General features: G+C 29.6%; 3 protein-coding genes across 3 annotated transcripts; all 3 read left to right on the top strand.

Annotated features, from left to right (window-relative positions):
- The first annotated feature begins 3,587 nt into the window (after nt 1-3,587).
- On the top strand, nt 3,588-7,940 carry LOC130979444 (protein S-acyltransferase 8-like). The gene is made up of 5 exons (XM_057902891.1): nt 3,588-3,903; nt 5,465-5,650; nt 6,171-6,470; nt 6,638-6,871; nt 7,078-7,940. Exons 1-5 carry the CDS (start codon nt 3,862-3,864, stop codon nt 7,573-7,575), a joined length of 1,260 nt encoding a protein of 419 aa, XP_057758874.1. The 5' UTR covers nt 3,588-3,861; the 3' UTR covers nt 7,576-7,940.
- Nucleotides 7,941-8,693: 753 nt separating this feature from the next.
- LOC130982964 (uncharacterized) lies at nt 8,694-9,487 on the top strand. Its single transcript, XM_057907121.1, has one exon. The coding sequence runs from the start codon at nt 8,772-8,774 to the stop codon at nt 9,291-9,293; it is 522 nt and encodes a 173-aa protein (XP_057763104.1). The 5' UTR covers nt 8,694-8,771; the 3' UTR covers nt 9,294-9,487.
- Nucleotides 9,488-10,653: 1,166 nt separating this feature from the next.
- LOC130979309 (mitochondrial import inner membrane translocase subunit PAM16 like 2-like) lies at nt 10,654-14,200 on the top strand. Its single transcript, XM_057902719.1, has 4 exons — nt 10,654-10,945; nt 11,537-11,624; nt 13,627-13,760; nt 13,851-14,200. The coding sequence occupies exons 1-4, from the start codon at nt 10,943-10,945 to the stop codon at nt 13,992-13,994; spliced, it is 369 nt and encodes a 122-aa protein (XP_057758702.1). The 5' UTR covers nt 10,654-10,942; the 3' UTR covers nt 13,995-14,200.
- The last annotated feature ends 4,015 nt before the right edge of the window (nt 14,201-18,215 follow it).

The raw sequence follows: 18,215 nt of genomic DNA on the forward strand, positions 1-18,215 counted from the left end.
GGTTTAACTTAATATATATATAGGGATCTTTTCCACTAAAACATGAAAAGGAAGGAGAGGTTCGTTTAGCCCCATTTTTATTTTTTAAAAAAAGAAAAGAAATGATATTTTCCTCTAAATAAATAAATAAAGTTAATTTGTGTTTTAAAAATATATTTTAAAAATATAATATTAGAATTTTTAACATTTTTTATATATTTAATAATTTAAATATATAAATTTTTTTTATATTTTTAATAACTTTTAGTAAAAAAATATTTTTATAATATTTTTAACATGTGTCTTTAAATCATATGTTAGCAAAATCAATCCTAAGAGGCTAAGACATTTATTTTAATTAAGAATACTAATGTAGTACATTTTGTAGAAGTGATAAGATTTTGAATCTTTTCATGAATACAAATATAATTTTTTTCGATAAAAAGTTCCACATTAATAAAAAGTATACAACCTAAAAAAGAAAATATAATATAGTACCTGTACTTTATTTGACGTTATAATTATTCTTTTATGACAATTAATGCACAAAGTATAGTCTTTGTCTCTTTGATTTGCTATTGAATTGGGTTTCAGTGGATTACTTATTGGCTTTCATTGTCGTTCATAAATGATTTCTAGCCGTTCATAGGATAATTATGAATTATCCATCCATTTAAATATTCCAACATCAAACTTTACCAGCTTTGGCACAAGTTTTTTTTACCCTGCGTTTTTTTGTAACTGTTTAAAAAAATAAATAAAAAATACTATTTACATTAAATTTAATCATTAATATATATATATTTGTATATAAAAAAATTCAAGATCAGTATAATTTATTAATTTTTGTTATTAGTATCTTTAGTCATCAGTTTAATTTTTTTAGTCTAATAATCTAAATACATCTTTTTAGTCCATATTTTTAAATATTATTAATTAAAAAGTATTAAAAAACAATAAATTTTGATAATTTTATAATATTTATTTATTAAATATATGTATTATCTAATTTAATATTTATATTTAAATATGTATTTTATATTAATAATTAATTTTTATAACTGATTTTAATGTATACCTAATATGATCGAAAAAAATGATAATTTTTATTTGTATAATAATTTTTTAAATAATCAATTTTATGGAAATCAATTTATGTTTTGATATTTTAAACAAGTATATACTCTTTTTTTTTTATACGGGAATGTATTTTAGACCTACATTTTCATGTAATCTTTTACCTATAAAAATTACTAAGCAAGAGCAAAATTCATGATTAAATCAATGCAATTATAATTATGTAATTATAATAATCTATGCATGTTTTTGCATGGTGGCTTAAGAGAAAGGAAGAGTGTCTGTGCTTTTTTGGTCCCAAATTTTCTTATTTGGTCCAAGCACACATGAAATGAAAGTGAAAGACACAATTTAAGAATCATAGATCTCCCAAGCAAATAAAAAAGCTGACTTTGTTACTTAAGAGAATACCGAGTTCTTGCCAAATGCTTTAATTAAATTGAACAACATTGGAAAGGAATATCTAGTTAGCTATTATTATTTAAACAATTTGTTTATTTGAATATGTTAATATATTCACTTTTAATAAGTTTATGATTTTTTTTTGTTTTCTATGATATCTTCAGTTCAACAAACTAAGAACTAATAAGTTGCGGTACTGAACTTTATTTAATAATTTGTTGATGGCAAATAAATTACTGCATGTAAAAGACGAAATTCAAACCTGACACTTATTTAAGCGGACTAGTAAACTAACCATTAGACCAACCCAATTTAATTATAAGTTTATGAATTAACAAAGTTACTTATTTTGAGAAAGATCATAAAAATTCAAAAGCTCAATTATTTGCAACATCTGTATTTGGAGAGAAATGGTACGGAGTCAAAGTATGTTTGAAAACCTACAAAGTAAGAAAAAAGTCTTTTACCAATGAATAGTCATGTTTGATAAAAACTTAAAATTAGATTATAATTAAAGATAGTAATTTCAAGTTAAAAAAGTAGCATATAAACGAAAATAATATTTTGAAGCTTATGAATATAAGCAAAAAACTATTATTTTTGAGTTATAATGATTTTTCAATTTGATATCAAATATCAAATATTAATTCACATAAACAATCATTTCATATTCATTTATGTGATTATACCACTTAAAAATAGTTTTTTTTAAAGCATTCTAAATATAATAAATTATTTAAATCACTTTTCACCTAAAGTATATATGGAACATAAATCATTTAAAAAATATGATAAAAATAAAAATATTGAATAAGTTAATTTTTTAATATTTTAAAACACAATTTTAGTGAAAGTATATATATTCGTCTCATTCTCATGGTCAAGGCAAAAGGAAAGCCAGGTTGGCACTTGAGACTTCTCTTTTGGCCAATTCACTAATTTCTTTTTGTATTATTTATGCTAAAATGTTACTATTACAACTACTTTTTTTTCTTTTTCCAATTTGAATTTTTCTATTGAATGAGGTGTCAAGGTGAATAATGGTGGATGAATTATAGACAGAGAAAGAATGAATGAAAGAGAGAGAGTGTGAATGGACTATCTCTATCATAAGTCATAACCCTTTCAAAGCAGGTCCACCCTTGTAATTAATTAAATAAATAGACATAAACATTATAAAAAAAAGAAATTAAAAACCATAATAAATCAATAAAGAAATGTGCAACTCCAAAACTAGGATGGAAATTTTTTAATGGTAAAGCTAATACTTTCATATTTATGAAATGAATAACAATCACACAGTTTATATAGTAATAATTAATGGCATAATCTCACCTAGGTCGCGAATTCGAATTTTCTTATCTTTGATAATATATATATATAGCAACAATTAACAATTAAATTATTTTTATAAATATATATTAATATATAAAATATATATTAAAAATAAATAAATTCATATGCATTTGATTTATATCTTAGTGAATTTTTTTTATCTATTTTATTGTTCCAATGAAAATATATTTTCTTATAAAAAACATGTATATTTATATATAAATATATAATAACTAATTTAATAATTTATTTTTATTACATATAATATTTTTGTATAAATAATAAAAAGATTTATCAAAAAAGTATCCTGTCTTAAAATTTAAATTTTGAAACAGAGGGATAAACATAAAAATTAAATAAATTGAGTTAAACAAAAGTTAAACTAATTTAGTGATTAAAATTTGTTAAAAATTAAGTATTTTATTAATTTTTTTATTACAGTTATGTTTTTGAGTGGAGAAAAGAGGGTTGAGATCATAAGTTTACAACTAATAACATAACACAAAACAAAACACAACACACCTCACAATTTTTTTTTAATTCATAACACCTCACATTTTAACAACACTACCTTCCTCTTCTCATCATTCTTCATTCTTCATTCTTCATTCTTCAATCTTCTTCTTCAATTACTGCTCCTCACTTTTCTTTTTTAATTATATTTTATTTGTTTCCTCTTCATTTCAATTTTATTCTTCTTAAAAATATTAATTAGGGAGAAAAAAATATTTAAAAAAAAAGAAGAAAAGAAAAGTGAGCTTGCAAATTGGAAACACATAAATCGCTATCTCTGAATCTCGCACCCTTTCTTCATTTCTCTTTCTTCTTCCTCTTCTTCTTTCTCTCTCCTAATTCTCTCTCTCTGTGTCTCTGGTTGAAGAAAGTTGCTATTTTTTTGGGGGTTTTTCAATCACATTCGAAGAAGGAGGCGTAGCATCGTTTTATCCCCAATGAATCGCTGAATCGAGGGATTCGATTCAGTGGTGAGAGACATGAGAAGAAGAAGTTGCATGTTCTAGGTGTGAGAAGCTTCTTCTTCTTCTTCCTCTTTCGTATTCCTTTTTCTTCATGGCAGCGAAACGCGTCTACGAAGCATGGAAAGGAAGTAATGTATGTTCTTCTTCAAATTTCTCTCTGCTGTTTTCTTCATTAATTTTCAGCTTCTAATGCTTAAATTTGTTGTTTTTTTTTTGTTTGTGAAAGTGTGATTTGCTTGGTTTTCTATATTCAAGGGGTTTTAATGCTGTTTATAATTGTTGATGCTTCAGAGTGAAAAGTTAGGAGTAAAGAGAAAAAATGATATGAATTTCAAAATTTTGGAAGAGTGTTTATGGTGTGTTAGTTCAGCTGGTAGAATAATGTGAGGTTCTTTGAGATGTGAAACTTGTAAATGAGCAATTTCGTGTGGCTTCTGTAACAGTTTATGTCCATTTGTCTAAGGTTTTGTGCAAGAGTTTGTCAGTTTCAAACTGATACTAGCTCGTTTAGTGCTGCTGGGTTTATTTTTCATTTTCTTTTTCTAGTTATATAGTGGGAAAGATGATTGTAGAAGCAATAGTTCAGTTTTGTTTCTCTTAACAGTCTTAATTGATTTGGAGCGTTACTCTCAAGTTAGCAAATTGCTCTGGAAGATGCATAATTCGACGGTTCTCTTTTCATGTTTTGGGTTATGGAATTAAGCAAGATAGGAAGATGTATCGCAAGATTTGAGCTGGGATTTATGTTATGATAGTTTCCATGTTCAAATAATAAATTGTGTTGATGGTTTCACAATCATTGCCTTGCTTCTTTTCTATGTTCTAGATGTATGGTGAATTGGGATGACATTCAATTCTGATAAAATTTTTCTAATTATGTGCTTGAATGGAGCTACCATGGTTGGAAAATAAAATATAAAAGAAAGGCAAGCATAGGCTTAGGGTGCATTAATAGGTCAGAGCATGGGGAATCTTGCGCACAGCAATTGTTAATGATATGCTGTAGTATCTGCAGTTTAAATGATAACTTTCCTGAATTTTTCTGAATCCACCCCCCCCCCCCCCCAACTTTTCTTGTTTTTTTTCCTGTGTTTTATACACCAGGACATGCATTACCTTCTCCCTGGCTGTACATTTCATTGTTATTTTTGTTATAGAGTAGCTTGTGTTGATTTTGGGCTTAGTTTGCAATGTGATCTGACCCAAAAATCCTTCGGGGCAACCAAACTGGGGATTTTGCTGGAGCCTAGTAGTAGAAGCCGCAGGACTAGGTCAATAGGCCTGGGACCAGTTGCTACATTTCATTGAGAGGTCGCTGTCCTTTAAATTCAATACCCTTGTCTTTTATATTTTGTCCCTCACACTATCTTTAGTCACCAGAAGTTATCCTTGCTTAATGTGACAAGTAGCTGATCCATCTTGTATGACAAAAGCTAGTTGCAATTGTGGACAAGTAGACTGATTGAGACCCTAGTGAGAAAGTGAATCAAACCGAAAAATAATACAATTTTGAAGCTCCTCTTGATTTTTATTGTTTATTTTATTATTTTTAAAATTTTTTTTGTTGTAATTGTTGATGGCAGCCACTTGAATGATGTGGCATCTTCCTAATTTCTTTTTATGGTTTTGGCTAGTTTATGATATTTTCACTTCTATTGAGTTTCACTTCAAACATCGCTCTTATGTTTATGCAGAAATTCTTTTGTGGAGGAAGGTTGATATTTGGACCTGATGCTAGATCTCTGCTTGTCACCTTATTACTGATTATTGGTCCAGTTGTCCTCTTTTGTGTATTTGTAGCAAGGCATCTTCGGCATGAATTTCCTTCATACGATATTGGATATGCTATTTTGGTGCTCGCAGTTCTCTTTAATATTTATGTAAGTTGCATTTTTTTCATTCAACTTTGTTTTCCATATGATGTTTTCATGCATATATGCATTATGCATAGTTGAAACTTATTATGCTGTAGCTCATATCCCATAATCCAATTTTAAAAATAGGTGAATGGATATTAGACAGAACTTGCTTTTCACTGTCTCATCTAAATATTGTTTTTGGTTCTTTGTTCATTTATCCATTTATTGTCCTTCCTTATCTGCCTTTAACCTAAAAAATTGGCAAGAATTTACTGAGAACATCAATGTGATGGTGAATCAGCAAATATATAGCTTTCCCCTTAATTATTTTTATATTGAGTATATCTGGATTTATCCCCCTCTGTTCTTTATCTCACTTTCTGCTTCTTTACCAATTCGTTTTGCTTTTATCATAGTACATAGTAGAAGAAATCAAATATTTGATGGAAAAAAACTTTACTGTGTGATTACAAAACTTTAGTTTGGTGCTTTGAGGAGATGATATAAGGTACCAAAAGAAACTCCTTATGAATGTATGTAGGTGCTGATTCTTCTATTTCTAACTTCCTCGCGTGATCCGGGCATTGTTCCAAGGAATTCCCATCCACCAGAAGAAGAGTTTCGTTATGACTCTTCTGTTGATATTGGGGGACGTCAAACGCCGAGCCTTCAGTTCCCTCGAACAAAAGAGATAATGGTCAATGGCCTCCCTGTAAGGGTGAAGTATTGCGATACTTGCATGTTATATCGTCCCCCTCGTTGCTCACATTGCTCCATTTGCAACAATTGTGTAGAACGTTTTGATCACCATTGCCCCTGGGTGGGCCAATGCATTGGACTGGTATGAAAGTTGATATTCACAAATGTTCTTGGCTTGTTACTTCTTTCCTTCTCTTTCTTTTATTTTCTCTTTATTTAAAAGAAAAACTATGTTTTTGGTCATTTATTTATTTTGGGCGTTTTTGGTCATTTACTCATTTATTTATTTTGGGCTTTTGCAATGTGCAGAGGAACTACCGTTTCTTCTTTCTGTTTGTGTCTTCCGCAACCATTCTGTGTATCTATGTGTTTTCCTTCTCGGCTTTTTACATCAAGGTTCTAATGAATCATTACGACGGGACAGTTTGGAAGGCAATGAAAGAATCCCCTGCATCTGTGATACTAATGGCATATTGTTTTATCTCTTTATGGTTTGTTGGTGGACTAACTGGCTTTCATTTGTACCTTATTGGCACAAATCAGGTCAGTAAATCCCTTCTGTATATCTGAATCTAATATCTTGCTATTTATTGTATCTGTTGATAGCTCGTTACTATGTTGATAACGATCATTTGTAGAATTATTCTCCATGTAATGAACAATAAGGACTTTGAAAATGCAGAAATTGTTAATTGTTCCTTTGTTTAAAGAATGTCTTCACTGGAGGTTATTGTACCTTGTTTTTGCAGACTACCTATGAAAACTTCCGGTATAGAGCTGATAACAGGATGAATGTTTACAATCGGGGTTGTCTTAATAACTTCCTAGAAGTATTCTGTACAAAAGTAAGTCCCTCAAGGAACAATTTCCGGGCTCTCGTTCAAGAGGAGGTACAGAGGCCAACCATTCAAGTCATTTCCCGGGACCCCGAACCAGATTTGAGTGGAGATCGGCGACCCAAGGTTGAAGATGATCTAGATATTGGTGAAGACCTATTAAAGATATCACAGCGTCGGAACATTGAAGAGATTGTTGATGAGGATATCCGAAGCAGAGGGAGCAATGGACCCCCTCACAATACATCCGAAGTTGATTCAGCTATGGGCTCGGATCGAGCTCCCACAATTCGATCTGAGGCAAGGCACTCAAGTTGGGGAAGAAGTGAAAACTGGGAAATCGCATCCGAGGTCCTTGCCAATAATGCCCCTGAAAGCAGAAGTACTGTTGCTTCAGAGGCACGCCAATGACCAAACCTTGGGGGTTGCCTGTCTGATATTTGCATAGCAACAACATAGATGATGTGGGGAATTCTCCTTGACTAGAGCTTACCATTGTAGGAATGGAAATTGAATTGAATTCAGGATAAAAAACTTGTTTCATCTTTTTGTGGTAATCTTAGCTCTTTCGGAAGGAATAGAACTATAGAAGTGTGTGCATTGTTTGAGAGAATGGAATAGTGTCTTTTTTTTTTCTCTCCTTTTATTTTTATTTTTCCCTTTTTACTATAGTCCAATATGTACTCTGCATCCTTACTTGGGTTTATTCTTTGTGTAAATAACCAGTTGTGATGCTCAAAAGTTTCATCGTATATTGTGATTAGGCATTGTAAAAACTGGTTCATCTGTGAAGTTGCTTCTATCCATGCTATTGATACAATGACATCTCAAGGTGTTGACCACTTAGAACGCTTTGAAGAAAGATTTTGGTTTTAATTCATGATTATGGATATCTTAAGGTGTTGATGACCTACACTTTTTGCATACTGGAAAATTCCCCCGTTCATTTTGTATTGGTTTCGGTTTATTTTTCATCAAGCAAACGAAACTTATCATTTACTCATGTACCATCTACCATTTGATGAAATGACTTTCCTTCTAAGTTATGTTCACATTTTAGTCAACATAAAATCTAGGTGAACAATGGTAAATTAATTATGAGTCCACATGATATTTTAAGAAAATTTAAGGTGGAAATACATGATAAAAAAAAAATTCTCTTCTAAAAAACTAAAATATGTGATGGACAACTAGGAATCACCAAGAAAAAAAAAACTATTGCTTTGCATAAAAATAACTCAATTCTTATCACTACCTTAAGTGGCTGATGGTGATTATTCTAAATGATTGCTTGGATACTCAAACGTTGCTTTCTTACAACTACATAAATATTTTGATGCCAAAGCCTCAGAAAAAAGTGAAAAAAAAATTTAAAAAATAGCAAAGACATGATAGAGATGCACCTAAACCAATCATTATATAGCTACATTGCTAAAATTACACTCACCATCCTAAAATTAACAAACTTTCCAATGACTATAAAGAAACTCAAACACATTTCAAGAATCCAACCCTCTCCACAAAAACCAATAAGAGAGAGACCTTGAATCCATCATTCTTTGTCTCCACAAAAATAAAAAACAAAAAATTACCAAAAAAAATAAAAAATGAATGCCTCAAAGTCCTTGTTGCTCACCCTTTCATTGATCCTTCTGTCTCATGCAGCAACAAGCAGCATCAATTTGTATGAATCTGTGTGCAAAGATGCTGGTGAGGACAGTCAGAAGTGCCTAGCATTTCTTAAAGATGATCCTAAGATTTTAGCAGCAAGGAGCTATAAGAAACTTGCAAAGGTTATATTGGAAATGGGATTGAAGAAAGGAGTGGAAGGACAAAACTTCCTTAAGGAATTGGCCAAGTCAAATCCTAATTCAAAAGCCATTGCACAATGTGCAAATGAACTCTATGATGGTGTGGTTGGATCATTCAAATCCTCATTGGGTGAGTTGGAACAAGATGCGCTCACGGCTAGCTACGACGCCAAGGTGGCCAGCGACGGACCAACCACTTGTGATAGAGCCTTGGCAGCTGAAAACATCAACAATCCTTCCATTGCTAATCTCAACAAAGATGTCTTGTTCCTTAGCAGCCTCTCTTTCTTTGCCGTCAGCAAACTCCCTGTGCCATAAAGTACTTTCTTTAGGCTGTGTTTGCGAGTTGGAATTTCAGATACTGAAATCAAAACTCGCAAACACAACCTTGATATGATGTGGTAACTGTGATTGTGGGATGGGAAAGCCTTTTAGAGTAGTTAACAAAGTTTGTGTGCAATATGAAGTGACACAAAATAAAGAACAATAGTCATATGTATATATATGTATATATAAACATGGTTTTTATGTAGCCATTGAGTTTTATATTTCATTTACTCTTTTCTTTTGTCTGTTTTTGTTGAATTGCAGAGGAAATCGTTATTGCTTTCATGATTAGTTAAGGCAAACATAAACGTTAATATCATAATAAGGTGATTAAGAAAATAATGGATTTTATGACTTAACAAGGTAACAAAGGAAAGGATGAATTCTTTAGCTTATATTAATGCAGATTGTTAAAAGGTGGAAAAATCATAGAGGAGAAATTGAATAATTAAAATGATCATTTTTTTATTTTATTTTAATAGAATTATATAATCTATTAAGGATTAACTTCAAATTTAGAAATATCATTCAAGTTGTGAATGAGACTATTGTGTAAACACTAAAAAATGTTCAGGTCAAATTTTGCATTGAGAATTCTTTTTTATTATATTTTAGTTAAAAGTAGGATATACCTAAATAAGGGTAGCAAGTTACCACTTTACCACCATCTTCAGCTTTTCACATAAACAATCACTCGCTTCTCTCAGTTTTTGATTTTTTTTTTTTTCATAATTTTTTTTATTTAATACACATTAAAATTAACCTTAATATCATTTCATAATATATTTTAAGATATTTAAAGATTATACTTTTCCTTCATAAGTAATAGTAGCCAATAATAATAATAAAATAAATAATAATATTATTTACTTATTTTTCCAAAGATCTATGTTATTAAAAAAATACAAAAAAATACATATTAGTTGTTACTAAAATATTTGTGTAAAAATAATTTCTTCACAAAATTAGTATTTAAAGAAGGATATTGTAAAAATAATTAGGATGATATCCATGAGCCAAACCCTTTTATTATGTTAAAAAAAACACTTTTTATTAGCATATGTAATTTTTAAAGATTTGATAATTTTTATGTGGAATTTTTTATTTTAATAAATAAATTAATTATAATAATTATTGAAATAAATATTTTAAAAAATTATTATTGAAATAAATATTTTTTTTATTTCGTTTACAGTGTAAATGAGATAAAAGAAGTGGAATATTTATTTCAATAATTATTTTTTAAAATATTTATTTTAATAATTATTATAATTAATTTATTTATTAAAATAAAAAATCTTTTTTATGTGTGTCTATAGTAGTAATTACACCATTTCTGGAATATTCTAAAACCAATTTGTTTGTGAATGGTAAGGGACTAGTTCCACAGAACTCATTTTGGAGCCCTAGTTTCCGCCATTGTAGCCGTCGTTTCTTTCTCTACACGTTTCCTTCTTTTTACTTGCAAAATATCGTGCCTTTCCTGTGGCACTGCATTCATTATTCCTTCTTTGATAAACCCACAATCCAATTTCACCTCCCTCTTAGCTCAATTAGGGGTCACGTAACCCTAAAATTCCCATTCCCTCCGACGAAAAATCTAAGCTCCTGCGGTTCATCGCGTCGTTGGTTATTAAGCTATGGTAACTTCATCTTCTTTCTTCTTCCATTCGATTTTATTATCTGATTTTCTATTGGAATAGAGCAGTAAGGGAATTTTTTATTTTCCATGGTGTTAAAGTTGATTTTTTTTGTTTGTTTTGTTCTCTATTTTGGAAAGTTCTAGGTTTTTCCGTAGGTTTTTGCTGTATAATTTCGATCGGGTATGCATATTTTAAGAGGATGTTTCTGATGTATTGTTGGCCAACCTAGAATGATTCTAGAGGAACAACTTGGTGATAGGAGATTTTTCATTGATCGTTGTGTTTGTTGGTATTATATAGCCTTGAACATTTGATGTCTTTAATATAGTGTGATTTGCCTTTAGGTTTAGCTCAATTTGTTTTGTGTATCTAGATTTTAAGAGTTAGCAATAACTTTGTTATGTATCATGTATGTGCCAAAAAACATGAACTAAAAGGTGAATAAGAAATACATTGATGATGAGGGTGGGTCTTGGAAAGTAGGTATAGTCTGCTATCTGTAAATGGTCTTTCAAAAATTCAATTTTTATGTATGCATTGTTTCCGGCTTCTCGCCTTAGGGTTTTAACATTACCTGAGCTGTTTATGCAGGCAGCAAAGATTCTCGCAAACTTGATTGTGATGGGAGGGGGCATCTTGGCAAGAGCAGTTGTTCAGGCATATCGCCAAGCGCTTACTAGTATGTTTTATAAGTTTGTGATTGATAGATTTGTGACTTGTGTGAACAGCATATTTGCATTTAGTTTACCTCAATTCCTATAATCCCGTGATTTTGTCATATTCTTTATTTATAAGTATTGCTTGTTCCCCTGATATTTACCATATGCTAATATTGCTCAATTATCATCCAGCAGAGAAATTATTTTATCATTCAATTGTTACTCATTCAGTTTCTAACTAGCATTTATGGGGTACTGATTGGTGTCGGATGATTTATAGCTGTTATAACCCCCCTCCCCCTTATGAGCTTTAGGCCCAGTTTGGGTAAATAACTTAAACAAGTTCTTTTGGAAAAAGAGCTTAAAGCATAATGACTTTTATTAATAGCAGCTTATAAATAAGTTATTTTGTGTTTGGATTTTTAGTTATAAAAGTACTTATTTTGAAGTTGTAGCGTTTGGATAAATAACTTAACGATGATAACAAATACTTTCCAATATTGAATGTTGATTTTACCTAACCTAATCACTAATATTGTGTATGATATGGTAGGTGAAAATAAAAAATAACTATAAAATGTGTGTCAATGTATATTTTGTTGCTGTTTTTTATTTTACTCCTATTAGAACTCTCTTTTCCTTTATTGGGGTTAAGAACTTGCAATAATTAACTATGAAAATAATAGCAAACTATAAAATCACATGTGAAAAAAATAAAATTAAAACTAAAATTTCAACAGTTAAATACAAATTTAATAATAAAAAATAGAGTGATAAAATGATAAAAAAAATACTTAGAATGAATATATGCAGTAGGTTGTTTAGATGCAATATTGTCTGAAAATGAAAATGGTGGTAGAGGATCAATACTTCCATCAGATGAATCATTACGTGAAAATGGTGAGGTTTGGAACATTGCGTGAGAATGATGGTGGAAGACCAGTGCTCCTTGAGTGAAAATGGTGGTGAAGGGTCAGTATTTTTCACAGAGTCAAGAAAGAAAGTAGATTTTTTTTGTTTTGAAATTAATTTTTTTTTGAAAGAAGTGGTAGAATGATTTATCAAAAAGTAAAGAAGTCATATATTTTTACTTCTTCAAAAAGTTGTAAATTAACTTTTCGGGAAGTTAAAAATTTTTTTTAAAATGGTGCCAATCACGCAAATTATGACTTTTTATAATCCAAAAGTAAAAAAAAAAAGTAGCTTCTGCTACTTCCCAAACGGGCTCTTAGTGGGCTATATTGGTGTTCATTGCATTGGAACCTAGTTTTTGTTTCTACACTCTTCCAGGTTCAGTTCAGATTTTTCTTTTTGAAGTTCCTGTTTGTAGATTGATGACCTAGTTGTGTTACTGTGCAATATGATTCCTTTTATCTCTCTTTTTAGCTTCCAGATAGATGGATTTTGTTGTTGGACTGATATTGGTTGCCCCAACACTAGTTTTAGGGTGAGGTGCTAGCCATTGGAGCACCACGGGTTGTCTAGAGCATCTGGGGTTGCCCATTCCCCGCCCCCGTTAGTCCCAGGGTGTGCATTTCATAAAGTAATGGGCACCAAGTTTTCTTGTCAATCAAAAACTACATAGAGAGAAATGCATGTACCAAAACTTAATCTTGAACATTACCTAGCGAGCTCATCTATAACGAATATAAAAGTAAGGCCTTGTCAGAAAGTTGAATTAAATGGCAAAATGCTGAATTGCTTATCTGTTCCATAAACGTTACGAGTTTCAATACCTATTACATGTTGTTTTGCAATAGTCACCAGAGAATGTAAATCTACGTTATTTCTTTTGTATTCATGGTGTGAACTATATCTACTGATTACTTTGTAGATGGAAAATGTTGGTAAACCGAATGCAGGCACAGTTTTCTTTTCCTCTATTTGTTATCTTTTTTATTTGACTGAAATGGTTAGAAGGCTATTGTTCCTTCTTGTCCTTTGCGTTCTATGATATATGAATCAATGGGGCCCTAAATGCCCTTTTTCTTCGACCTAATCTTTGTTATTGTCATGTTCCAGATGCCTCGAAAAACGGTGTGGCGCAAGAGGCAATACAAAATACGATCCGCAGGGCCAGCAAAGCCATGAGCGAGCAAGAGGCTCGGCAGATACTTGGCGTGACCGAAGAAACTCCCTGGGAGGAGATCGTGAGGGTTAGTCATCATTTCTATATCTTCCAAACTATTACTCATTTCTTTTAGTAGATTTGGTTGCTTCAACATTGTTTCTTGCCTTGATCGCAGAAATACGACACATTGTTTGAGAATAACTCGAAGAATGGGAGTTTCTACCTGCAATCAAAAGTTCATCGCGCCAAGGAATGTTTAGAAGCTGTTCATCAAAGCAAGGGTCAGGGTCCCCAGGGTAGTAGTAGTACTCCTAGTTGAGTGACATATTCAGTTTTGTTCCATACACTTTATGTATTAGTTTTGGGCTACTTTGAGATGTGCAAATTCATCAGAGTTGTATACAATTTGTGGAATTGAATAGTTTTCTGGAAGCTCAGATTTCTTACCATCAAAACTAATCTGTAAATGATTAATTAGATTGGAATTGGCTACAAATAATCAAAGGCTAGCTACATCATGAAGCACTGAAGATATCTTGTTACTTTATTATGAAGTGTGCACAAAATTATTATATTGATAATAAATATATGTTCCTAACATGTTATTTTGCTGATCATGTTCGTCATGGGACTTTTTTTTCTCCCAATATAAATAAGTAGAAACATTACACAAGGACCAAAATCACAATACAAAAGAAGTAGCATTTGAAAAAAGTAGTTGTAAATTCTGGGTTCTTTTTTACCCCCGGTATTTTCTTATATGATTCGTTAAGAATTAATTCATTGTGAATCAGAGTTTTAGTTAGAGTAAAATTTTTTTTCGGTTCTTAACCATTTATGAAAAGGATTTGGCGCTTCTTGATTATTAGAAAATAACAATGCGGTTTTTATTTATTCTCTCTGTGTGACCGAGAGGACCCTCTTGTCAATTTATGGATAAAAAATAACCGGAAGAGCTTAATGATCAAGGGTGTTGGAAAAGTCTTTCGATCCCATAGAAAGAATGGATAAGGACCGCGTTGTTATTTTCTAATGGTTAGAGGGTGCCAAGTCCTTTTCATAAATGGTTAGGAACCGGGAAGGGGTTTTATTCTTTTAGTTAAGGGTAGAGAATGTAGGATTTAAATTTTTGATATTTGTTTAAACAAACAAGTTATTCGACTAATTCAAATTGGTTTAAGTTTAGACAATTAATAAATTTGGGTAATTTGAGATTTTTGTAAATCAACTATAGTTTTTGAACATTGATTTTGATACTTTTGTTTTTGTTTTTTTTTTTTTGTAATGTAATTATCCAAAATAGAAGGTTACTTTGGAGTTTGGACACATTTTTTTGTAATGTAATTATCCAAAACAGAAGGTTACTATTGGACGATGGAAATCATAAGACAAACAAATACCACGTTTTTTCAATTTATGCTATCATTGAACGATAACATTTAAATCATCGTCACACAACAACTGATAAAAGAAACATCATATTCATGCTTATCCGTTAACTATTCACATATTTTCAACTTCTTAAGACCATTAAAAAAAAAAACCTACATTGGTGGAAGTTATATTATCAAAGAATGATCAAGTTGCATATGGTTGATGATGACATTACATTAATGTGACATACAATTTTTAACGAAGAAATAATTTGTACCACATATATCAACTTTAAAATAGATACAAAACACTTGTCTTTCATAGCTTCATTCCTTACCCAAAATGGTACCCAATCATCCTCATTCCTCAATCCTCATCTCTAATCTCCAAACCAATTATCCAAATCAACCCATCCAATTTCTTCCTTTATTTTTTTTAACACATTACTCTTATTTTATTTTTGGAGGTAATTGTGCTAGATGACATACCTTAGGATAAAGACTTGAATTTGGTTATATTTATAAAGGTGAAATAATGTACATTTTAATCATATTATATATATACTAAAAAATAGTCGCTAAATCAACCACAGATATAAAATATATGTTATATAAAATACACATTAAAAATAAATTAATAGCTAATTTAGTAGTTAGTTTTTTGTGTTGAGATAGTATCTTCTTAAAACTTAGGTGAATTTTGTTTGCACTTTAGATAGTTAAATTTGATGTTTTATTTTAGGGGTACTTATACAAAACTATCTAAAAGGAAAAAATAATTAAAATAAAAATTGTATATTTCTGATTGCAATTGTGGCAAACCTAACAATTATTAATTAGTTAACGCCAAAGATTGTGAATTTGGGTTTGATTTCTGAATTGAATAATAAATATAAGTTGAAAGGACAAATTCCAATATATTTTATGTAACATCTAGAGTTTAAAATTATTTTAATGTACTTCAAAGTTAGGTATAGAGTACATTCTACGTGTAAAATATTTTCGTTTTGATCTCATTCTCTAAGCAGCACATATGCTACGTCTTTGTTCTATATCTGTGCTTTACGAATCCTAACGTCACTGTCCTTTTCTTATTGTATGATTATTTTTCTATTTTTAATTAAAACAATAACTCTCATTTATTTTTTTTCCAATTCAAGCAAGTTTTAAACCCTGAAATTTACTCAATAAAAGTTCTTTTATTTTTTATACATTAATGAAACAAAATTATTTCATAAAATTTAATAATCAATTAATTAAAGTAGATGAAAATACATATTTAATATTTAATAAAATTCATTATTAAATAAATTTGATTATTTTTTATAAAAATTTGATTGTCCTATATTTATTCTGATGGTAAATTTAGTTAAAAAATATATAAAAATTTATATAAATATATAATAATTAATTTAATAATAAATTTTAAATATATATTAAATATTTTTTAGTTATATTTAAAATCTAATTTATCTAATAAACATCAACTCATCATGATAAAAAGGTTTCTTTCAGAAATAAAAAAATTTATATTTTTTCAAAAATTATTTTTGAACTTAATTTTTTAAATACAATTTTTTTTTTGCGACGAACTTACTTTAAAAAACAATCATATTTAAAAAATTAAAGTTTTAAAATAATTTTTGTAAAAATATGAAATTTTTTTTTATTTCTGAAAAAAATGCCATGGTAAAATTGCCAAGTAGTAAGTGGCCTACGTTATGGACCACGTCATCTATCTTTCACAATACACGTGGAATCAACTTCGGAAAATTCAATAAAAAAAATTGTTAGACGTGAAGATATGAAATAATAATATTAAATTAAATCCAAAATGGACAAAAAAAATATCATAAAACAATGTTTTATGTAATTTTCCGGGAAAAGTACGTTTGAGATGAGAAAAAAGAAAATGAAGTTTGGTACTTTTAAGAGGGAAGACGTGAACCTTAATGACACGAAATCTCATCTCGTTATCATTATGATCTTGTAATCAAAGATTAGATAAAGATAAATATGAAGACAAACACAAAGCAAAATTAAAATTTTACAGCAACTTGTTTTTCTTGTTACATGTATCATATCTTGGTAAGAGAAGTTCTTGTCTTTTTCAATAAGGAGCGAAAATCAATAATTTTGTACAAATGAAAAGTGTGCTTTAACTATGATACTTATTAGTGTAAAAAAGCTGATTAATTTGAATGGTGAGGTATGTTAGGTATGCAATGTTTGAGTAAATATTTTACAATTATATTTGATAACATGTCACTATATATATTAGTTGACAAATATGAAATTTAATTTTGTCAAAATTGTTAGATAGTATAACAACATATAATTATTTAAAGAGAAATGTTATTTGTACACTAAAATTAGTTATTAATGTATTTGTGTATAAATATATGTATAGTTTAATTTATTTTTAATGTGTATTTGTATTTCAGCATGTATTTTATACTGGTGGCTGATTTTGGTGAAACTTTTTATTTTAATATTAGAGTGGTAGTGGTATTTTTTTAAAATGTGAATTGTTAGGTGTTATACTCAAATGTAGAATCCTTTCATTAGAGAAGAAGAAATCGGACCGTCCGATTTATTAAAAGTACAGAAATCGGACCGTCTGATTTCTAGAGGTACACAAATCGGACCGTTCAATTTATGTTAAAAAATAAAAAATTTGAAGTACAGAAATTGGACCTACCGATTTATATATTTTTTACAGTTTTAAAAAACACAAAAAATTATAATGTTAAAGTATATCACCACTTCTATTTCTATAACAAAAAAAATTAACCAATTTTAGTGTACATGTAGCATAACATTTATTTAAAACGAACTTAGTCTTCAATGAAATAAAAAAAAAATGAAATGATGAGTTGGCGGCTTTTTATTACTTCCTTGATAAATTTACGTTTTAGACATCACTTTGATTTTAATATCATAAATATTTTGGGTTGTATCAGCATCAATAATTTATAAAAAAAAAAAAAACATTTTTTTCTTCTTCCATCATTTTATTCATTTTACCAGCATATATAAGTAATTATATTGTTTCTTGCATCTAAATCAAAATAATACTTTTACCAATAATAATTTTACCAAGTTCAATGAATATTAAAAGTTTAAAACCAGTGATGTTTTTGCACCTAATCCTAGTCCCTTTTCCA

Source organism: Arachis stenosperma, chromosome 5 (genome assembly GCF_014773155.1).
Source record: "Arachis stenosperma cultivar V10309 chromosome 5, arast.V10309.gnm1.PFL2, whole genome shotgun sequence".
Classification (NCBI taxonomy): Eukaryota; Viridiplantae; Streptophyta; class Magnoliopsida; order Fabales; family Fabaceae; genus Arachis; species Arachis stenosperma.